Below are 25619 nucleotides of genomic sequence, written 5' to 3' on the forward strand. Positions count from 1 at the left end.
TTTGATGTATTTTGATGTAAATTGTAATGAATATTCAACAATTCTTTGTTTTAAAGGTTATGTAAACATTTTGGCCGGATTTTCAACAATGTACGTCAACGAAACAAAAATAAACTGATACCTGCGTCATGTATCTCTTAACAATCTGAAATATCTAATAATACATCATAAAAGATGATTTTTTTGTAGACTGGCTAAAAATGTTTCTGCTGTTTGTTAATATGCATATACTCTTTGCATCCCACTGAAGAGTATACTAATCTGAATAGAAACATATGAGTGATTGAATAATATGCGTCGTGTTGCCCTTGCGCGTTCCGCGTCGCCTACGCAGCCGCCGCCGTTTGCCGCCGTTCTTGCCGCCGGCGAACACAGTTATCCTCCGAACGTGCATCCGAACGCCTCGGTACACTCCACGCAACATAACGCGATCGTAACTTTAACTTTATTAAAATAAAATAAATAATATATTTCAAATGTTTATCAAATAAATTTAATTAAAAATAACTAGTGGTAATATATAAATTTTATGTCATTTAATAATATAATTAGTGAATTAATTTAAAAAACTTTTTGTGATAAAATTTAATAGATTAGAAAAACTTTCAATGCAAACTGTTTAAATTCAGTTTAGCTGCTCGGTAAAGTGATGGTAAAGTTGATTTAATGACCGCCGGATAACAAGTTTAAAAAAGTTTATAACGTAATTTATGGTCATTTTGATAATGCAAATTACGCGGCGTTAGTGTGTTGATGTGACGCTAGAACGAATTTAAACGCAAACTTTATTTGTAACGCCGCATAAATAATGTGAACTGGTTTAGTTAATAATATTTATATTGTACCTACGTGCATTTGTGCATTTAAAACAGGTAATATTATTTTATATTATTATTACATGTTGTGATGTTTCAAAAGTGTAAAGTTTTATTTAGTTTGAGTAGTTTTATGATCAGTTAAGTTTGCGATTGCGTTGTGTTGAGTTGAGGCGGATGTTTAATTAAAGTTTAATCATAAATGTCATCCTTGGTGTTAACTCGAAAAGCTTTTACACGTTCTTGAGGTATCCGTAATCATCCTGGTGGATTGAACCACCAGTGGAATTATTAATAAAAACTAGCTTTTGTCCGCGTAGTGTTTAATAAAAATGAAATTCGTTTTTACTTTATTATTCTAGACAAAATATCTATTCTATCAATAAGATTTGCAATTTTATTTTAAAGAAATTAATTATATAAAGAATTGCTAATAATACACTTCAGCGCGCCATCTTGAATTCAACTATTTAACTATAACTATAATTGAATATCAATGCCAACTTTTATCCTATAGAAAATGGCTGTTTTTAGGGTTTTCCCGGCAATTATTTGAATTATTCTCGCCGTAAAAACCATTCTTGGACTATAACGAACATTTAAAAAAAATAATTGGCCAAATTGGTCAAGGCGTTGTTAAGTTATGCGCTTACCAACATATTTTACAATTCATTTTTTTATTATAGATTTCTGAGCATTTGTTTTTGCAGAAAAAGTTTGATTAGTGAGATTAGATTAAAAATGTTGAATTTGACTGATTCGACTGACGAAAATTAATTTGAATGATATAGGTTATATATTTTTTATTAAAAAAATTTTAATCAAATAAAAAGAATGTTATCACAAAATTCAAAAATGCTGACAGTAGTTGTCAGCTGGATTTTTAGTGTATTTTGCACGTTGAGTTTTAATATCTGGCCACTTTTATACGAAAGTGTTTAATTAACAGTAAACCTGCTGATATTTACCCGCCGTGTATACACTGTGGACTTTTTTCATTAAATTTCTATGGTTTTATACGAGACTTTATTTATTTGATTACAACTTGAAAAAGGACAATTTATTTGAAAGAGTTTACAACGCAGAAAGTTTTTCAGTGTTTCAGTGCTTTAAAACTTTTTTCGCGGGATTGCTTTTATTTTACTTTATTTAGCAAAATAAGACACATTTTAGGTAGTTAGGCATGTCCAACAAGAAGTCGAATAGGAAGTTTTACAAGTGTTCAACAACCAAAATTTCATTGTGTCTTTTTTTTTTTGCTTTTGTGGTTTCTTCTATAAAATAAAAAGTTTCAAATATGATAAATCTTAAATTAAAATTCTGTTTGTGCAATTTTTAGTTTTATTTGCTGAAACAGTTAAAACATGAACTTTGTGAAACAGCTCAATATAAAACTAACTCTGGGCTTCTTGTCAAATAAACTTTAAGTTTTTAAAAGCTCACTGTAGAATATTCTGCAGCCATGTTTCATGTAAGTTTTTTCCATCAACTCAGTTTACTTTTGGATACTTACTTATTTATCGACTTTATCTCAGGAAGAAATTCACTCGGATGCGTGAGTTAGCTCAGAGCTTTAGATTTTAGATTGCAACCGCATAAAAGTTGAAAATTTACTGCTTCAATTAGTGGCTGGAATACGAGGACGAACCTCTAGGCGCTGTGGACTGCGTCGTAGGCATTAGGTTATTTCGGAACGCATTAAAGTGGCGACGTGTCATGGCGTGCATTCGTGCATACTTACCTTTACTTGACTGCATTCTAAAACCACATAATCCTAGTTTAGTGCAAGTTACGGCAGAAAAATCTCGAAATAAATTTGAATTCAAATCTAGTAAAAAGTAAAAAATTGTAAAAATTATTTGTAGTGAATTAATCGGTGCGATATTGATTATTATAATGTTAATTTCTAGCCGGAATAAATTTTAACTTCTTTGAAGTGGGAAAATTCCTATCAAAGTACGAGAAAATTCCAATTAAAGACAAATTTGCATTCGTTTTTCCTATTTTGCATTTAATGAATATTAATGTTGGCTCAGAGCTGTTTAACACGTGCTTAATACTTTCGCAAAGGTCTAAAAACATTCAACATCAACAAATCATTGATAACGAGAATGTTTTACAACTCTAACAGAAAATATTAACGAATTCATTATGCATAAACGTGCAAAAATAATGAGCTGTTAAAAATACATCATTTCAACAAATTCAGACAAAATATTGAACTTTGACATTTCAAAAATTGTTTTATTCTTTGTCAAGTCGAATAATATCGCATATTTTCTGCTTAGTGTTTTTTGAAAGACAATAAAAACGAATAAAAATTGTATCACTTTCATATACCCGGTGAAAAACTCAATTTTCAACACTTATTGTTATTGAATTTTGGATGAAATAAAAAACATTCGAGTATGAACATGTTCAATGATCTAATATCGAAGTGCTTTTAGGCATAAAGCTCAAAACGTAAAATATTTGATTTTGTGAATTGTAAAGGAAAAAAATAATCAGCAGGAAAAGACTTTTTGAATGTCAATAAAATTCAGATTCAAAGGAATCTAAAATAATTCATAAATTATTTACTTCCGCGAAACATATTGAAATATTTGAACGCGATTTTGTTCCGGTAGTGTTTAATAAAAATGTAATTCGTTTTTACTCTTTTGTTCTAGACATAGTAAGTGTCAATTCTATCAATAAGATTCGCAATTTTATTTTAAAGAAATTAATTATACAAAGAATTGCTAATAATGTACTTCAGCGCACCATCTCATGTTTTCATTCGCCACCGACTCATGCCTTCACGATACAATTAGCGGACCTTCATGGCTTGCCATTTAATCGCTGGGACTAAAATCTAATTATATGATATTAAAAATTAATTGAAAAATAAGGTTTCAGCAGTATCAAAGTTAACAAAGTTTTAAAATTAATTTAATTTAACTTGAATGAACCAATACTCGTAAAATCTCTTGAGATATCTTCTTGAGTGTATTGATCTGATCGAATGAAAGGATAGATAAACAATTAAGCATGTATTCACTTAATAAAATTGTAATTCGTTTTTACTCTTCTGTAGTAGACATAGTATGTGTCAATTCTATCTATAAGATTCGCAATTTTATTTTAAAGTAATTAATTATATAAAGAATTGCTTATAATGCACATCAGCGCGCCATCTCGGATTCAACTATTTAACTATAACTATGAGTGAATCACAATGCCAACTTATATTCTATGGAAACTTTAGGGTTTTCCCGGCAAATATTCAAAATTTTCTCGCCGTAAAAACCATCCTTGGACTTTAACGAACATTTAAAACAGGAATTAGCCAAATTGGTCTAGGCGTTGTTGAGTTATGCGCTTACTAACAGACTTTGTGATTCATTTTTATATTATAGATGCGTTCGGCATTTGTAGGCAACTCAAACGACAATCACATTTTATTTTAGATTCAGTCCTAGATTTAGATTACAAATTTTGTGGACTGAATGTATCATAGTTTTGATAGATGTCGATTTACTTTGTGAATTTTACACGCTATTCATTGGGACAAAAGAATGTCCTCCAGACTACGGATGAAACAGAATGATTGAGAAGCACAGGCTTGTATGACATGCACCATTGCTAAATTTGCGTACCGAAGCACGAAAACGACAATTAGCACAAACAAGCTATCATCATCCGCGTCAGATACAATTATAACCCACTGACAATATGCCACAAATATACAAAGCGATTAAAAACATTTAATTTTCTCCTCTTACCTTAAATAAACAATATAAACCCAATAATACAAATAAAATTAAAATTAAACAATATTATTTCATCTATTAAATATTATACTTTTGTTAAATTCACTATGCAACCAAATAAACACGAATAAAACATCCTGTATATATTAATTACGTTTGTTTGCTTCCAGAATCTTGTGTGGGCGCCTTGAGGATCATTTAAAAGACTTTGTCAGCCTTTGGCAACCCCGAATTGAATTCGGTCCCGGTTTGCGGTGCGAACATAAATCATCACGCGAGATCAAGGCAGCTCGAGGGCGACAATCAAGGATGACTCATGTGAATCATATCAGAAAAGCATCTATTGATTAATTAACTTGTGTGAAACAAAAAACTGGTAATTGTTCTCGGTATAAGTGAATATTAATATGTGAGTGGCGTAATGTCGTGCAAAAAAATTGCTACTGCCATTCTCATGGCATGCTCGTTATTTGTCGTCGATGCGCATCGACTGGATGCTGGGAAGAATGGAAAAATGGATGAGAACAGAAGCGAAAGAGTGAGTTAATGTTCAGTCATTATATAGATACACTTTATACGTATATTTAATACTGAAAAATGTCGAACAGGGGATTTTTGTTTTTATAAAAAGGTTTTGACGTGAAACAGAAGTGAAATTAATTTATATTTTAATTGGTTTACGCAATATCGGAAATAAAATCCGGAAATTATGATTGTGATTGTTTGTCGATATGAATCAAATCATAATAGGAATTATTTGTTTGTTTGTGACGCTTTCACACAAAAACCACTTAACTAATTTGGATAAGTTTTGGCATAAAGATACTTTAGACTAGGGAATAGCAAATAGGCTAGTTTTTGTTGCCAAAAGATAACTTTTAGGGTATTAACTACGGGTTGAAAGTTGGTATAGAAATTCCTCCATAGAAATAGTTGTATAATTCGAATCGAGATGGTGTAAAAGTGAATTATAATCGTTTTTCATTTTTTGAAATAAAATTGATGAATTTATTTGGCTGCTTTGGCATATAATATGCCTACGGATCAATAATATAATTAACTAGCTTTTGCGAAGTCGGGATAGTGTTTAATTAAAATATAATTCGATTTCATTCTCTTGTTCTATACATCTTATGTACCAATTCTATCAAAAAAATTCGCAATTTTCTTTTAAAGAAATTAATTATATAAAGAATTGCTAATAATGCACTTCAGCGCGCCATCTCGGATTCAACTATTTAACTATAACTATGATTGAATCTCAATAGCAACTTTTATCCTATAGAAAAGCACTGTTTTTAAGAATTTCCCTGCTATTATTTAAAATTTTCTCGTCTTAAAAACCATCCTTGGACTTTTACGAACATTTTAAAAAAAGAATTGGTCAAATTGGTATAGGCGTTGTTGTGTTATGCGCTCACCAACACATTTTACGATTTATTTTAATATTATAGATAGGCATATTTTCCTAAGTATAAATATCATCTTAATTCATTTGAAACTAATCCATTTCCAGAGTTACAATTACAACGACGCCAAAAATGACTATCTGGAACTAAACGTCCGATCCGCTCCAGTTCTACATACCACAAGAAGCCCCGGCAACAAGGACACTCACCACTCCGATGGACGGTTGTTAAGCAACTCTAATTACGCCATGAGCGGCATGAAAGTTGCTGTGCGCAAGAATTACTCCGGCGATGCACGCCTGCAGAGCGAGACAAACGTAATTAGTCAAAGCGACGTTTTGCACCTCAACGGCACCGAGGACTACAGAGATGACATCGTCACTTTAAATGTCGGAATCAACGCCAGCGCCGGTACCAGATCCAACGAAGAAATGGAGGACAATCTAACAATGGTGTGGTGGGTGCAACTAGCGTGGGCCAGCGTGTTTGTGCTTATGATTCTCGTCGCCATTGGTGGCAACTGCATTGTTATGTGGATCGTTATAGGTGAGTTCGAGAATTCAATAAAACGCGATAATTAACAATGTGCGTTTTGGCTGTGTTGACATAACAAATTGATCGATACGCGTTTGAAATATGAAAAAATTAAAAAGAAAAAAAGTCGGTTCGTTTAACGTTTGAATGGTCACGTGTTATAAACGACGCACAGGCACGCAATTGTCCTGTCCAGGACAAACGTATTTTCATTACTCACAGTTTGCATGTTATAACACTAACTGACACAATTTTGTTCAATTGCATTCGTTCATTGGACACTTTATTGAACACGCAAATTATTAATTAAAACAGTATCAATAAAAAATACCCTTGTGTCATAATATTATATTTTTATAAATAAAAGAAAAAATATTATTTGCGGTAAATAAATAATAATTAAATAAAGCGATATAATAGTATATAAAGTAACAAGTGGCTAAACGAGTGTATAACAACGTTTAGCCACGAGGTGTTTACGCTATTTTTTCTACTTCCACTTTAGTTCCACGTTGCGGTTTTTGTATTTCAACTTTTGTATTCTAAATCATCGAAATTTGCTCATTTATACAAACTGTAAGGTTATAAGTGCCATGCCGCGCGCCGGCGCATGTGACGCTTCGGTTCATATCGTGCCCCTCCGAAACAAGCAGCAGCAACGCCTGCTTTGACGTGTTTGACTGACGTCGCATGGCATTTCATACCGCCTTGTGCTGCTCCGTAGACAAATGCGCAGGCGCTTGCTCCGTCCCGTGCATAATGCAAGTACATAATGAATATTATGTACGGTTTGGCTGTTTGTATATAAAGTACCACCTTTTGTGTCTAAAAGCCGTGGAAAAAAGTAGAAGTAGAAAAAATAAATTAAAACTGTACCAATAAAAAACACTCTTGTGTCATAATATCGTATTTTATAAATAAATTAATAAATATAATTTGCGCTAATTAAATGTTAATTAATTAAAGCGATATAAACATGTATTGTTCAATATGTTTAGGATTTATGTAATTGATTTGAAACCATATAATGTATAAATATTTACCATTGGTTTTGAGAACATTTAAATTAATTACATTCAACCGCAATCAATACCCGCACACTTCAGAAGTGTTGTTGGTTGCGTGAAATCCACAATCGTTAACAGCATTTTGTTTTTTGCTTCTTCTCGTTTCATATTTATGACTTTGCTCCTCCGCATCTGTATCGAATTACGATTCTCGTCGCTACACCGATAAATCAACAAATCGGAAAAATGGAAATGCCCGGAACTTCCTGAGATAGGCCATAAGCGGATGCGCAGTGTTACCAACTACTTCCTAGTGAATCTCAGTTGCGCTGACCTGTTACTCTCCATTATGAATTGCTTTTTCAATTTCATCTATATGCTACAAGGGTAAGTCACAATCTCTTATCTATAGTTTATGTAAACGTAAACACAAACATTGTAGGTATATATTTTTGCCTGCATGTTGTGTATTTTTCTTCATTATTTTGTTTTGTTTCAAGATTCATGCTGTGAAAAATATTGCCCGAGTTTCGTCGCAATACAATGCTGAAGTTTAGCATACTTGTACTCGGTGTGTCGTGAAAACTGTTTGTAAACTCTTGTAATTTAAACATGCAGAGGTAGAGTAGCGCAATTGTGTATTTTGAAAATTTTCGTGATGCTTATAAAGTGTAGCTTGCGGAAAGAATGCGAACCGCTGAATTCTAGACTGCGCCAAGCGTAAAAGCTGCGGGGGTTGCGCGAGACCTTCCTAAAAGCGATTATTTATAGCATCCCTAAGCCATTTCAAGTGTTTCCATTAGAGCTGGATTGTTTCAGATATCGACCATACTTATATGTGGCCAAGCAAAATCTTAAATTTCGGGCGCAATATGACTTTGAACAAAGAAATTTTGTTTTATCGCTTTTGGACACATTCCAATCTCAAAATGAGTATTAGTAATTTAAAATGTGCTATATTGATAGGAAAATAGTGCTTGGACCTAATTTACACTTTATTTTAGTACACATTACGTTTATAAAAGCATAAAGGAGTTAAATTGTTTGTTTGTTACGCTTTTACGCGGATACTATTAAACTAATTATCCTAAAATTTGGTGAACATATTTTCAAGAGTATTGAAAAGAACATCAGATATTTTTTAAATCAAAAATTATAAGTGAAAGGGTGATAAATAAAGGATAAATGAATTTAGTGATCAAATCATAGTTATAGTTAAATAATTTAATCCCAGTGTCAAGTAGCGCCCTTGACACATATTAAGTTCAAAAATCCAAAAAGTAAATGTTAATAAAAATTTATACCCTAAATATTTGAATGACGTTGATAGTACGTACTAAATAATTTAATAACTTGTATTATAATCATTTCGCAACTTTCCTTTTTGATATTCTCCAATAAAATGTTTTGCTACTCTGCAGCTGTCTCAATGGCAGTCAAATAAAAATCGTGTTTTACACACCAATACCGAAACTAATATTCCGCACCCAAAATTGGAAACCTACTAGATGTTTCCACCTAGTCTTTCACTATGCCCCTAGAACCTTTTCTAAATCCGCAATCCGCTGACACTTGGTATGACGCAATAATAAAAGTTTTTTTGGCGCGACGTAGACGATTCGGACCAAAGCGATCTTTTCTGATTAGACCGTCGCCGACGACAGTCACGGGCGAATAGTGCTTTTTCTGCATCGCACGCCCATTGTGCGCGAAAATTGTGTGCGATTTCTGTCGCGATTAGAAAGGGATGAAAGGGTATTCTCATACACCTCTTCCGGAGAAGTCGTGGGTGCGCTGCAAAGGCAAAGTGGCAGATAACTTGCAATCTTAGTGGCCACTTGAAAGCTCAAATATGACACGCACATCCCACATGAAATCCCAGATGAAATCTTGATACCTTGACAATAAGTCCGAGCGTATTATTTCACATGTCATGGAATGTCATAAAAATATCCACAACTAGCTTTTGCCCGCGACTTTGTCCCGGTAGTGTTTAATAAAAATGTTATTCGTTTTTACTCTCTTGTTCTAGATATAGCATGTGTCAATTCTATCAATAAGATACGCAATTTTATTTTAAAGAAATTAGTTATATAAAGAATTGCTAATAATGCACTTCAGCGCGCCATCTCGGATTCAATTATTTAACTGTACCTATGATTGAATCAATGCCAACTTTTAACCTATAGAAAATGGCTGTTTTTAGGGTTTTCCCGGTAATTATTCAAACTTTTCTCGCTGTAAAATCCATCCTTGGACTTTAACAAACATTTAAAAAAAAGAATTGACCAAATTGGTCTTGGCGTTGCTGAATTATGCGCTTTACAACAGATTTTGCGATTCATTTTTATATTATAGATGTGATATCATAAAATGTAATCATTACAGTTGTAATAAAGATTGATTTTACTATTATTGTTTTATTACGAGTATGTGAATATTAAGAGACGTAATTAAAAGTTTTTTTCTGATTTAATAACTGCGTCTGATTGTATTCCAGTTAATAAACTCGATCAATAATTCATCTATAAACTGAGTTCTATGAGTAATTAAGCACTCGAATGCGAAACTTTGCTTTTCTGCTCGACGTTCCATCACTGTTTTATCTTATTATACTCTTCAGTTATTTGCGGAACAAAGAAGCTGCCAATGAATTCAGGCAACATCTCAAATATCGAAACTCGGATCTTGTTATGGTTCACGAAACAAACAAATACTCATAGTATAAATTAAGTTTACATCGGTCGAATAAAATGATGTTTCCGCTTCGTTTTTGATATTTGATTTCTTTTCTGAAACAGTTGTTTAATCTATAATATAAAAATGTATCGCAAAATGTGTTGGTAAGCGTATAACTCTACAACGCCTAAACCAATTTGGCCAATTCTTTTTTTTAAATGTTCGCTAAAGTCCAAGGATAGTTTTTACGGCGAGAAATATTCGAATAATTGCCGGGAAAACCCTAAAGACAGCTCTTTTATATAAGATAAAAGTTGGCATTTACGCAAGAGAGTAAAAACGAATTACATTTATATTAAACACTACCGGGACGAAAACGCGGGGAAAATAGTTATCTTTTTAAAAGAATAACTTCCAAACATTACGAAATATATTTAACAGGTTGTACTTCGTGAAAGCGGTAGCGGCAAATTAAAATCACTTATCAAAGTGCACTTACGCGCAACGTAATTAATTTCTAATTACGCGAATACGAAAATTTGTTCAAGCGGTAGAGAAGTGAGCGCTGGTCTTCTTGAAACCCACACCATGTTGAAATGCTGAAATTAGAGCATAAAGTGCCAAAGTTAAATTTTAATATGCGGGAATAATAATATAGTTTCTATTCCAATGTAAATTGAACCGAGTTGAGTTTATTGCACTGCGTTTTGCATCAAATAAACTTAATGAGACGTTTTTATGACGCTTTTTATCATTCGTTAGATACTTATTTGGTCCAATGTTGTTGTATTCACTAAATTAAATGAGGTTTAAATTAGAAGATGTGACTGTCTGCATGTCTGGCTTTTTCCTTTTATTTTTATTTGTGTGTTTATATCTGGATGCTTTCATTTATATTAGCATTCAATGCTACTACAACCTGGTAGGTGTTTTTTTCTTCATTCACGGTAATGTCTCTGTGTCCGCAGTCCCAGGTTTCCCATTTTCATTAGCAAGCCATTTCGAAAACAGCGTCGCAAAGTTTTATGTTGCAAAATAGGGTGTTGACAAAAATGCTATTAAAAAAAATGTAAATAAATCATTAGTCAATATTTTTTATTTTTGATAGTTTTTGTTGTGTTTTAGACTTTTTAAATCGAGTAATGAAAGCACATCCACTTACCCTAATTACAAAGCTATCTTTCTAATTAGAACCGTAGAAACAATACGGATGACGTGACGTGCTGGAGTAAACTCTGATTTATAAATCAAAAGGTACGTGAACGCAAACGCAACGCAAGGGAACACGAAACTCTAGTATGCACTGTGTGTTGTCTACTTATCCGACGCAAAATAAAAGCTAATGGGTTGCATAATGAAAAAATCATGCGTGCGGTACTAAATGCCCAGCTTAAATTCTATTCTTTGAAATTAATCAACAACCAATGTCGGTAACACAATGGATTTTCAGCGCTTTTGTAAAATTCACATAAAAAAATTCACATGAAAAATGTTTATTCAAATAATAAACATCAATTTTATTTTAATTAATCATTATTTAAATGCTGTAATTGTCAAGTTTATTACTGCGTACTTTTAATTTTCTCGCTTTGACTTATATTTTACATTCGAATCACGATTAAACACCGTGGACGTGTAGATTTCAACGTCAGGTTTAATTTTCTACTTGTGTCGCTCAAAATTTAATTAAATCCGTTACGTGAGCGCCAAACCAAAGAAAACAACATTGAGAGCTAGGAAAAAGATCATTAGAATACGATTGAAGCTAACGAGAATGTAATTATGTGTAATTTTCTACCCCTTTACAAAGTATATTTTTTGTTTGTCATAATTTGTATAATGACATAACGTGACCTTAATAATTCTCTTTTATTTTACTTTTGTGTGTTAATGTCGGATTTAAAAAAAATGTCGAAGCAGTAAAGTGGAAAATGTATTTAAATTTCCTTGATTTGTATTATTATTATTTTATATATTTGATTTTATTCTAAATGTATTGCCTGGAGAAATTTACGTTGAATGCTTGAATTGGCATATTGGAACGCTCGTCCGTTTCAAGGACGCCTGTTGCATGATCGATTGATTGATGGGAATGTACAAACGCATGAAGAGTTTTACGTTATGCCGTGGGACATACTCGTAGCTGGGTCGACGGTGAAAAGCGTATAAACCGGAAAATGTGAAATAGAACCCAACAAAATGTAAAAACAGATTTACTCGAGTTAAACAGCTCTTGATATCAACATTATCGTAGTAAATATTTGATTTGTTAAAAGATTTCATTGAAATAAATAATAGAAAAAGACAAGTAAATCAATACTAAAATATATAAACATTAAGGTACTTTACTTTTTTTAATAAATAAAAATTTAAAAGTATATTAAATAACAAGTGGCTAAACAAAAGTTTTAGTCACTAGTCATGTTTAATCAATATAGTGTTTAACAACATGCCACATGATGCTTATGCTATTTTTTCTACTTTCACTCTATTTCCAGGTTGAGGTTTTTGTATTTGAACTTTTGTATTTCAAATCTTTAAAATTCGTTTGCCCACTACCGGGAAATGTAAGGTTATAAATGCCGTGCCGCCCGTCACAAGCAAATGCGTAGGCGCAAGCTCCACCCCGTAACTAAAGTACTTTAGTCACGGGTTTGGTCGATCGGGTTAAAACTACTACTTTTCGTGTTTCAAAATCCTGGAAAAACTAGTGCCATTCAGATGGAAGTAAAAAAAAACAAATTAAACTTTCATATACATTCATAATGCGACGATTTACTCGTTTTGCATTTTAGTTAATGAAAAGCGGATTTGAGCAAATACTATTAACCAAATTGCATGTTACTAAAATTGTTAGCATTTAAATGACTATTTGACTGTTATTTTAACATTTCAAATTAAATCCTTATAAATTTTAACAAACGCAGTAAAAAATATTAAATTATAATATCAACTTTTAGTGAAATTAATTTCCGTCCGCCTTCAAAATCGGATTTATTACTCGTATTACTCGTATTTCCAAGTTCAATTAGAACAAGTACCCATGTACCTATAATCGGAATTTCCAAAACAGAGCACTTTATTAACATTTTGTTATATTCATTTAAATAGAATTGACAAGTAGGAATAATTAGTTATTGGAATAATATTATAGAAAGTTTACCTATATCAGTTTTAATATTTTAATACTCTTTTCGTACTAAAATTATATTAAATTATAATTCTGAGAAATATCTTGTATTCTAATATTATACTCGTTGCAACTTAGCTAGTAATATCAAAAGCGATGTTTCCCCATGCCTGCGTTTTATACATTGTGCAATATGCTTAAATAAATTGATAAAAATCTTACAATGAATGGAAACGTGCTGCGAATATTTATTAAATTTATATTATCGTCTTATTATTCCAGGAAAGCTTTCAATTTTGCCAACAACAAATAATGTAAACAACATTTTCCTATCATAACCAATATGAATTATATTCATTTACTAGCTTTTGTTCGCGACTTCATCCCGGTAATGTTTAATAAAAATGTAATTCGTTTTTACTCTCTTGTTCTAGGCATAGTATGTGTCAATTCTATCAATAAGATTAGCAATTTTATTTTAAAGAAATTAATTATATAAAGAATTGCTAATAATGCACATCAGCGCGCAATCTCGGATTCAACTATTTAACTATAACTATGATGAAATCTGAATGCCAACTTTTATCTTTTAGAGAAGAGCTGCCTTTTGGGTTTTCCCGGAAATTATTTAAATATTTCGTGCCGTAAAAACTATCCTTGAACTTTAACAAACATTTTTAAAAAATAATTGGCCAAATTGGTCCAGCCGTTTCCAACAGATTTTGCAATTTATTTTTATATTATAGATTTGTTTATTTGTGATGCTACAACGCAAAATCCACTAAACAAATTTTGATAAATGTTGATGTAAAAATATTCTCAACTGTGGAAAATAAAATAAGCTACTTTTATGTTTTATTTTTGCATGCAATTCAGCGCAGCATAAGTCAATAAATACAAATTAAGTAAACGAAGCTTGCAGTGCAATTGTATGCATCGTAACAACTATTTATGCTATATTTACATTCAGATCAACCATTATTGGGCCGATAATAAGCCCTCTTCATATTTAACATTTTATATTATCAATTTACATTTCATCATTGTTCATAAGTATTTGAAGTGTTAAATTAGATTCAAAATGCGCAATTCAATGCGCATCCAGTTCATAACGAATACCTATATTTAATTTCCATTGCTCGTTTTTGTGATTATTGCTAATGAGCATCTTCGCTTGATTGCAGAAATTGGCAATTTGGTGGATGGTACTGCACCGTGAATAATTTCATCGCTAATACAACCGTCGCTGCGAGTGTATTCACACTTACGGCCATGTGTTGCGACAGGTAAATAATAAATAAAATATTTTACATAAAAAATTAAATAAAATATTTTATTTTCAAAAAATATTTAATAATATTTTGTGAAGTTATATTAGAAGTTGTAACACTCAACAAACCACCATATCATTTATGAATAGATCCATCCATTCTGCAGAAACTAGAAAGAAGTAGAAAACTGAACAAATTGCAGCCGTAAATTGCGTTTTCGCTGCATTTCCAAACCCCGCCGCAATAACAACTTGTTCAGTTATGTTTTTCATCTTAGTGCTGAGTTATGAAGTTGTGTTATGAATCACGCAAATAGTTTCACGTCCTTGCAAATCATCTTCAGTATCAAAGTTTTAAATTATAATTCTTGAGTTCAAAATAATATCAAACTAATATTTAAAAAAAAAAAATTAATAATATATTTCTATGTTATATAATTTTGTCTTGTAGGGTTTCTTGTATTTCATTCTCAGAAAAAACGTAACATATTTTGTTCATATCCGTTTATTTCTCAGTATTTTTCGACATTTTCGGGCAGACGATTGGTTTTGGACCTTCTAACCTTTTATATCTCACTGACGAATAAAAGCACGAAGAGATAACTCACGAATGAAATCGTGATGTTTGTCCGGCAGATAAATTGGATAAATTTCGTTAGACTCCAAATTGAAAAGCCAACAAAGAATATTTACAAATCTATAGCGAACCAATTTATAAAGAATTTCCAGTACATATTTACGATTTTGACGGATTTTCTATGAAAGTATTTACATAAGAACATTTTTCCAGGCATTTCGCTATCGTTCACCCTCTGCATCCAAGAATGTCCAAGGTCACAGCGGTTGTAGTCATCGTGATGATTTGGTGTTTGAGTATGGCGCTTGCATCGCCATGTTTACTGTATTCAACCACCATTACATACAGGTTAGTATAATTTGCAACAAAAGTTGCCTATACTAAAAGTTTTACCACACAAATAAAAAACTTGGTTAATAAAGATAAATGTTGTGCGATAGTGAAGAAATTCCCGAATACGAGTAGTCTCAGCCATAAATACATAAAATGTACCTTTAAAGTGAGATTTATTTGAATTGCGATATTTTCTACAAAAAAGAAGGAAATTACATCTCAGTTAGCTAACTGACGCAAAAAACAACACAAATGAAATGTCGATGTCCGTGCCATTCGAGGGGATTTATTACGTTGTGAATGTTTCGAGCGGTTGTGAGGGAAACTTGCCATTAATTTCGCCAACTACTTCCTCACTTTATTACGCGCCCGTCGATGCGGTTTACGCGGCTGGAAAAGCGGAAAAGTGACCGAGTTTGCTGTCAACAATGGAGAAAACTGGGGAAACCTGCAAGTGGTGTGCTGAGCGCTAACAATAAACATGCAGACGCGTACGAATAATGTTCTTATTTTCATCGCCTAACATAATACCTCGTGAACGGATGGATTAAATTTCAAATTTCACGCAATCCATTCACGAAATCTACGAGAGTGTAAATTATAGTTAATACTAAATCAATTTAATCTGATTTATGGGTGGATTGATAATAGGTATCTGAATGTAAGGAATTAGTTGAATCTGGAATTCGGGTGTGGTTATATCTATAATATTAAAATGAATCGCAAAATCTGTTGGTAAGCGCATAACTCTCCAACGCCTAGATCAATATTGCCAATTCATTTTTTGAAATGTTTGTTAAAGTCCAAAAATGGTTTTTACTGCGAGAAACATTTGAATAATTGCCGGTAAAACCCTAAAAACAGCTCTTTTTTATAGGATAAAAGTATGCATTGAGATTCAATCATAGTTATAGTTAAATAGTTGAATCCGAGGTGGCGCGCTGATGTGCATTATAAGCAATTCTTTATAATTAATTACTTTAAAATAAAATTGCGAATCTTATTGATAGAATTGACACATACTATGTCTAGTACAAAAGAGTAAAAACGAATTACATTTTTATTAAGTGAATACATGCTTAATTGTTTATCTATCCTTTCATTCGATCAGATCAATACACTCAAGAAGATATCCCAAGAGATTTTACAAGTATTGGTTCATTCAAGTAAAATTAAATTTATTTTAAAAGAAAATTGACTATTTTTCTATTTGTTAACTTTGATACAGCTGAAACCTTATTTTTCAATTAATTTTTATAAGCGATCAAATGGCATGCCATGAAGGTCCGCTAATTGTATCGTGAAGGCATGAGTCGGTGGCGAATGAAAACAGCGCCGTATAACCTCATTGGAACTTTCAGTGATTAGTCTCCCGCAGGACTCACAGCAGGACGCCTTGCGTGTGTTGCGCGTCCAGCATTAATCAATTCAATTGGCTTTTCAACGCTTTCCCGCTAAAGCAGCCATTAAATACAATTAGTTTAATTACTATTGTAGTCTAATATTGCACACATTATGCAAGTTAATAATATTCTTAGACGTGGTCAATATTATGACCACTTTATACAACTTCTTATGATATTTATAGAAAACCCGCGACTTCGTTTCGGTAGTGTTTAATAAAAATGTACTTTGTTTTTACTCTCTTGTTCTAGACATAGTATGTGTCAATTCTATCAAAGAGATAAACAATTTTAATTTAAAGAAATTAATTATATAATGAATTGCTAATAATGCACTTCAGCGCGCCATATCGGATTCAACTATTTAACTATAACTATGTGCTAACTTTTATCCTATAGAAAAGGGCTGTTTTTAGGGTTTCCCCGGCAATTATTTGAATTTTTCTTGTCGTAAAAACCATCCTTGAACTTTAACAAACATTTTAAAAAATGAATTGACCAAATTGGTTTTGGCGTTGTTGAGTTATGTGCTTTCCAACATATTTTCCGATTCATTTTTATATTATAGATGAGTTGTTGCAATTCTACGACTTCGATTTGTAGAAGCTTTATCATAATTTAAATCTGTTTCATTTCCGTTTGTCTTCTTTAGATGCAAATTTTAATTTTTCTTGGAAACGTTTTTAATATTTACCAAATTAGTTGGAATAAATATTAATAAGACGTACATTTCAGGAAAGAAAAACGTATCAAAGAAAATTAATTTAGTATACAAAAACATATTAAACTATATTTTGTATGCTTTTCGATTTCCGCTCACCGTTTCTCCTGTAAACCTGGTGACACGTGCGGATTTCATTTCCGATTATATTAACCACATCCTTTTCATCCTTATTTCCACATGGATATTATTCACAAAGCAGTGAATTAATACAAACCTATCAAAGATATCAATATTACGTATTTGAGTTACATTCAGATAAATGTTCGGTATTGTGGTTGTGGTTTATTCGCCGAAATAAATTCCTAAATATTAATATTTCCTTTGTTTCAGATCAAATAAAGTTGAACGAACAGCTTGCATTCTCATTTGGCCAGACGGACAGCCCACTGATTCGAATATGGATTTTGGGTGAGTGTTATTAAATTAAATATATAGTTTGAATGTTAATTCTCTGAAACGACACATGAAATGTTTAAAATTAGTGTTTTTTGAAACAAAATACAGGTGTATGTTCATTTAGTTCATAATTTTATGGAAAATAACACCAACATAGTTAATTTTGTTATAAATAACATGATAACACATAATCAATATTACATTCCATCCAAAAGTACAGGAATACTTGAATAAGAATTATTTTAATTTGATACGTTTCTTTTTTTGTTGTGCTTTGTCTTTGCATAGTAAGAATGCAAGCAAAATACAATGCACAGTTTAATTAAAAACGTTTACGCGCCTATCATGCTGTGGACGTGCCTCAAAGACACTAATTTCGTCTTATCATTTCGTTGTTTTGTTTGCGTTAAAGAAATAGTAAACAGGAAAAATGTCTATTGTTTTCGTTTGTGCTGCGCTAATGCGGACGACGCACCACAACCGTATTGTTGTACACAATGGGGATGAAATTTAGTTACCAAGTGCTATTCCTAGTCATCACCTACGTTGTGCCCATGGCGTTGATGTCCTTCTTCTACACTGGCATTGGAAAAGTCCTCTGGGGGTCGGAATCTATTGGAGAGAGGACACAAACGCAACTTGATGCCATCAAATCAAAACGGAAGGTAAATAATTGTAATATTTTTAAAATTATTATTTCAAAGTAGCATTTAGCCCGCGACTTCGTCCCGGTAATGTTTAATCAAAATGTAATTTGTTTTTTTTCTGTTGCTCTAAACATGGTATGTGTCAATTCTATCAATATGATTCGCAATTTTATTTTAAAGAAATTAATTATATTAAGAATTGCTAATAATGCACTTCAGCGCGCCATCTCGGATTCAACTATTTAACTATAACTATGATTGATTCTCAATGCCAACTTTTATCCTATAGAAAAGAGCTGTTTTTAGGGGTTTTCCGGCAATTATTCGAATTTTTCTTGCCGTAAAAACCATCTCTGAACTTTAATGAACATTTAAAAAAAAGAATTGGTCAAATTGTTCCAGGCGTTGTTGAGTTATGCTCATACCAACACATTTTGCAATTCATTTTTCTATTATAGATATATAATTTTGACTTGTGAGTAATATGTTTTCATTTTATTTGCTTAAACACTAGAATATGTAATGAGAATTTCAAAACTGTATCACGTTGTACATTTGTACATAATTGACATACAGAATCATTCAAATAGATAACCGCAATTTCATTTCATAATGCGATTTACCAGTCAGAATTTCTCCGCAGTAATAATGCGGCGCACTCAGTTTGTAATCGCAAATCGCATTCGATTGATCCAACTCTCCCACTTCCCGATTTGTCGTTTTGTCATTCCGGAATAGTAACGTCGCAAAAGCCTCTTAAATTTCCAGTTCACATCACACAACACTAACATTATTAAGCGACATGAACAATTTTATGCAATTTAGATAAAAATGGTATTCAAATGTTAGGTTGTTACAGCATACAGCACACACAATGTTTATTTTTATTCTCCATTATATATTATAGTGATTGTTTTGAAACCAAGACGGGAAACAGAATCAAAGTCGAAGCGACTAAGTCAAGTACAGAAACTAAGTTGTAAATGTACGTAATAAGCAAGGGTCGGTCATCAAAGTATAAGTTCGGCCAAGTTTAGACCTAAATTCTGCTCGTTTTGACTGTGGCAATAAATTCCTAATTTACTAAATTAACTTGTGCTCGCATTACTACGTATTAATTGAGTGTTGAGCTTTATATAAACATAACTGAACAATACGCGTTTAAAAATAATTTTTAATAAACGTGATATTAATGTTTTTTTTTTATATAAAAGTTAACGTTGTTCATGCATGTTAAAAATTGTACATGCTCTGTTTATTCAATTTAACTCTGAGTTTCATTCTGCACTAGACAATAACGTGTGTAGAAAAAATTGCGCCCGCAGTTTAAAATGTTCTGCGGCATGGAGAGATAAAAACCGTTTAGACGTGTTCGTTCGTGCGATGAGGAACACATCTTAAAACGTGGTTGTTACTTTTTACAAGACGTCATGCCATTTTATGTTGCATTACATCTTTTCTTCTGAGACCTGGGAGAAAATGGGTAGTGGTACTAAAAATTTCCGCGTATCAGATTTCTGTTTTATATTTTACATTAAACTTTATATTTTTTTATATTAAATGCCATCATTCAACAACCATTATTTTATTAGGTAAAATATTCTTTCTTTTTATTAATTTTTAAATTATTTTTTCATGGAACTAGCTTTTGTCCGAGGCTTCGTCTCGGTAGTGTTTAATAAAAATGTAATTCGTTTTTACTCTCTTGTTCTAGACATAGTATGTGTCAATTCTATCAATAAAATTTGCAATTTTATTTTAAAGAAATTAATTTTATGAAGAATTGCTAATAATGCATTTCAGCACGCCATCTCGGATTCAACTATTTAACTATAACTATAATTGAATCTCAATGCCAACTTTTATCCTATAGAAAAAAGCTGTCTTTTGGGTTTTCCTGACAATTATTCAAATTTTTCTCGCCGTAAAAACCATCCTTGGACTTTAACGAACATTTGAAAAAAGAATTGGCCAAATTGGTCTAGGCGTTTTTGAGTTATTCGTTTTCCAACAGATTTTGCGATTCATTTTTATATTATAGATGAAAAAATTTATTATTTTTATAAAAATTTTATTTCTTTTATTTTCTGGCTTTTTAATTAATTACAAATTTAAATTATTTTTATTTCATGGTATATTCATTTTTATGAAATGATAAATGTTAAACATTATTAATTTTGTAAAGAAATGATGACATTCCAAAACGTTTCAAGAAAAATCTTCAAGATGTACTTGAATGAAAGATTTGCTGATTTTGACAGCACAAGAAAGTCACAATATCTAGAATTTCTCTCCATATTACATTTTCCTAGCATCGTGAATGCATCAAGTCCGGACTTGACCACAATGCGCTTTTCATAACTCCTTCACTTTCCAGACACATTTCTCGCACTTATTAAAAACTTTGATACTCACTGACATTAAATATTTCGATACTTACTTGGAGTAAAACTCAGCGGAAAATATTCAATTGATTTCTTGACGCGAATAAATGTGTTGCTTTCCCACTGCCAGGCGAAACGCGTCCTGAATATTTGAAACGTCTGAATGTGTTCGTCGCCGCCGCGCCAAAACAAAAACTCGCCTGACGCGCATGTGATTTGTATCTGAAAAGAATGTAACGTGCCAGGACAATGAACACCAGCACAGTCGGGAGTCCGTCGTGCGAAAAACGCATTGCAAGGATAAATTGCGATCCGTCAATTTATCACATGCGGGGGCGAGGCGAGCGATGCTCGGGTTTAACGATATTTGCAACTACAGAAGTGACATTTTTACCGTAGGTTGAGTAAAAAATAGTACATGTTGCATAATTTAATCTCAAATGTAATTTGACGTATAATATATTCATTAACATGCATTACGAATATTTCGTTGTTCTCGTATGGGGATTATTCTCTCATAATAAAATCTCATGAGGAACATGTTGATTGCATGTATATTGCAACCCTATTACCTATATTATATAATAATGCATTTATATTGTATGCAATAATCAGTGGCGTAGCTATATATATCGAGCATTGAAAAAAGCATAACTTTAAAATATTTCAGACTAGTTTATTCTCACTGGCTTTTTAGATAAAATTGAATTAATGCTTTCTTGTTTCTTGGATGTATTATGTGCCGATTCCATCAATAAGATTCGCAATTTTATTTTAAAGAAATTAATTATATAAAGAACATCCTTGGACTTTAACGAACATTTTTAAAGAAGAATTGGCCAAATTGGTCTAGGCGTTGTTGAGTTATGCGCTTACCAACAGTTTTCGCGATTCATATTTAAATTATTCAGGGTATTAACTTTAAATTATAACTACTAATAATTTAATACTTATTCTGCTATTTGAAACGGTGAAAAATCCAACAAATCATAAATCATCAACATCTGTCCATCCGTTCTTAAATTATTGATGCTGTAACTAACACGACTTTATTTGATACATAAATAGCTATTTTTTGTAGTTTGAAGCAGATTCAGTTGTTCTTGAAAACTCAAACAAAACTAAACTCTGAACCTGTATAAAACTCAAGGTCATATTACAGATTCATCACTCTTTTCTCTGTTAGGTTCACGTGTGATAAAAGCTACTAAAACCGCAAATGTTAGCTTATTTTGCATTTTTTAATTACCAAACTTTTAGCGTATCAAAATCCTTTTAGCTCCTGAACCCCAACGAATTCCGTATTCTTGTAATATAATAGTTACGCCACTGGTCTGGTAATAGGTAATTGTGTCCCACAACTGCAACACAACAAATTGAACTTGCAATATAATTCATTCTCCAGCAACTGGCGAAGTTTTGATTGTAATTTAATAGCCATTGTTATTATACATTGTTATCAACTTCAAATTTACTCTTGCTTTATAAATAACCCACTGCTATCCTTTTCAGGATTAGTATGCAAATGTCTGCATAAATTACGCGGCTAATCTTTGTTTGATCCCTTACAATCGTTCTCTAAACAACGCGTAAAACGTACGCTTGGCAACAATAAACAAACACTTTAATTTTATACAGTGAGTGCTAAACAATGTGCTAAACAATATGATTTTTTGCTGTTCCAGGTGGTTAAAATGATTATCTTCATTGTGCTGGTATTTGCCTGCTGCTGGCTGCCTTACCACGTGTACTTCATCTACACACACTTCGATCGCAGTATTCTCTACACACGTTATGTGCAGCACGTGTATCTTGCGTTTTATTGGTTTGCGATGTCGAACGCTATGGTTAATCCGCTGATCTACTACTGGATGAATGCGAAGTGAGTGTATTGTAATGTTGGTTGCCTATGTACGCACCAGCAGAATACAAATCTATCTATATATATAAAATTTGCGTGTCACAGTGTTTGTTTCCATACTCCTTCGAAACGGCTTTACCGATTTTTACCAAATTTTATATGCGTATTCAGTAGGTCTGAGAATCGGCTAACATCTATTTTTCATACCCCTAAGTGATAAGGGTTGTTCACCCTTAACTTTTTTTTAAATTTTTGGACAAATTCTTTTGTTTCTATTTTTTTATAATGTGGAATTAAAAAATACATACAACCCTAAATTTTTAGTTTTTTATCACCAACCCCTATTTCTTTATAGCCATTTTAGTAATTTAATCATTTTTCATCTCGCTCAAAGAAAATTTTTATATGCGTATTCAGTAGGTCTGAGAATCGGTAACTTCATATCTCTAAGTGATAAGGGTTGTTCACCCTTAATTTTTTTTAAATTTTGGTCGAATTTTTTTGTTTTTATTTTTTTAATGTGTTTTAATTAATTTTATTAAAATATACAATTTTTGGTTTCTCATCACCAACCCCTATTTTTTATAATAAGTAAGTTACTTTTTGTCTACACAAAAATTTATCTAGAAACTTGAAATAATTTATATGGCAAAACAACGTTTGCCCGGTTAACTAGTATTATATAAATATTTGTTATATAATAGGTTTCGAGGTTATTTTCGACGTGCAATCTGTTGTTGGCGTCCATTGGATCCAGAATTAGACTCAAACTTCAACGGACGCACCTTTAAATCAAGTAATAACATCAACAGAAATAAAATTTTATATTTGATATTTGAAAATGTTACCCAGCACGTTTTGAAGACGAAGAAACACGAATATCTCTGCGCCAGTTGAAGCATAGCTACACCCAGTCTACAACCGCCAGCAAGAATCACCACAGCAGATAGCAGTCGTACAGCAGCAGGCGCTCGATGCAGGGTCGGGAGAGCATCAAGAGTGGAAATGGCAAGTCCACCCTACCCGGGCAGAAGATCATCGTAATGGACGTGGTCGCCACGCAACAGCTCGCGGCGAAACTCCGAACCCTCTGAGTGCCGAAATCGAATCAAAATAATCAATGGTGAGCTTTAATCTCAACTTTTCTAGATTGATAACATAGAGTAGGTTAAATATTTAATCAAAAACCACGTACATTGAGTTACATTGGGTGAATATTAACGGCACTAAAATCAAAATTTACTTACATATGAAATGGACAATAAATGTACAACATTAACTTAAATTGGTATAACCTAGATTTTATTGCATGTCAAAACAGAATGAGGTTATGATAGAGAAAAGACTGAGATTTACATTTTATTCTCTGTATGACGGCGACTAGTCACTGAATACTAGTATTATCGAAAGATACGGAAAGGTTTATGTCGATATTGAATCGTAAAAATCGTAAACATGCGGATCAACAGCATAAGAATGATGGAGTCAAATTCTATCGGCATGACGACATGGCTTTTCGCAGTTCACATTTTTGTGCTTCATATTTATGAAATGTTAAAATATTTGCTTCCGAGGAGGCGATGCGATAGTTTTGAAACGATTTACGATGTTCTATTTTTCTATCAGGAAATATATTCAAAGTGTTTAGTAAAAATAATATTAGACTTAAAAATATTTATTTTATTTAAAATATAAACAATATATTTACTAAACATTTTGTGTATAGAATATAATCATTTTTATTATCTTAATTAAATGTGGTTTATTTTTAAAATAAAAATAGATGTACGATATAAAAATGTTTATAATCTACCAATTGCTGTTCGGAGTGTAAGTATAATTCTAATATTTAAATAAATAAAGTGTGATTATTTTATATAAATTTAATTATGACTAAAATAACGTCAGAGATACAATTAAATCATGTTTAATTTTTTTATTAATAAAAAACCGCATATTTCCCGGATATTACGTATTTTTTCAGTCATTATACTACAGTAAAATACAAAATTACGCACAAAACCACAATTCATAACTAAGTAACTGATTACAACTTCAATAAATACAAGAAATCGTTTAGTTTTATTTCAGTTTCTGTTTAATATTCATTGAATAAACATAACAAATCAAAATGAAAGTTTTTAATTCATTTGGATTTATTCCCATACTTATATTAGTGATAGTGATTGGTGAATATTCAACACATGCCCATCTACATCGATTTGTAAATGGCATTGGAGACGAATTTAGGAATTCACTTCGTGACATCTACCGTTCGTTGCATCGAGGACACAAACCGCGCTGGTATCATGAGCATCATCGACCCGAGCCTGTTCTACGACCTTTTGATAGGACAACAGCGCCTTCGACAACTAGAAGAACAACAACTAGAACTACAACAACTCCACGTTCAGTAATCGCAGATAGAAGAAGACCGAATATTCCTGCTTTTCCAAATAGAGATGTTATTAATACAAGACGAGTAGGAAATTCAGATTTTTGTAAGTTTTTTTATTGTTAATTTTTATTGTTTTATTGGTTAATTTTGGTATTTATTTATTTATTTTAATTTTTTATAGCTGATAAACCAGGTTATTGCCCGGGTAAACCAACAGGTCCATGGATATGTTCAAGCAGGTGTTCTTTAGACACTGACTGTCGTGGTGAGAAGAAATGTTGCAAAAATCGATGTGGAGCA

At 32.1% G+C, this 25619-nt stretch overlaps 1 protein-coding gene across 2 annotated transcripts; it reads left to right on the forward strand.

The window, feature by feature from the left end:
* Nucleotides 1-121: 121 nt before the first annotated feature.
* Nucleotides 122-23924, forward strand: LOC135790329 (tachykinin-like peptides receptor 86C). Of its 2 annotated transcripts, none has more exons than XM_065300523.1 (11): nucleotides 122-872; nucleotides 4738-5105; nucleotides 6084-6522; nucleotides 7793-7904; nucleotides 14511-14612; nucleotides 15387-15521; nucleotides 17964-18041; nucleotides 18544-18694; nucleotides 22746-22942; nucleotides 23626-23717; nucleotides 23786-23924. In XM_065300523.1, exons 2-11 carry the CDS (start codon nucleotides 4989-4991, stop codon nucleotides 23869-23871), a joined length of 1509 nt encoding a protein of 502 aa, XP_065156595.1. In that variant the 5' UTR covers nucleotides 122-872; nucleotides 4738-4988; the 3' UTR covers nucleotides 23872-23924. The 2 variants fall into 2 exon arrangements, with proteins under 2 accessions (XP_065156595.1, XP_065156594.1); XM_065300522.1 differs by having other exon boundaries at nucleotides 23774-23914.
* The last annotated feature ends 1695 nt before the right edge of the window (nucleotides 23925-25619 follow it).

This window comes from Atheta coriaria, unplaced genomic scaffold (assembly GCF_025399875.1).
Source record: "Atheta coriaria isolate IRGN ID8LTWV9N9 unplaced genomic scaffold, Caltech_Dcor_3.1 hic_scaffold_4_pilon, whole genome shotgun sequence".
Classification (NCBI taxonomy): Eukaryota; Metazoa; Arthropoda; class Insecta; order Coleoptera; family Staphylinidae; genus Dalotia; species Dalotia coriaria.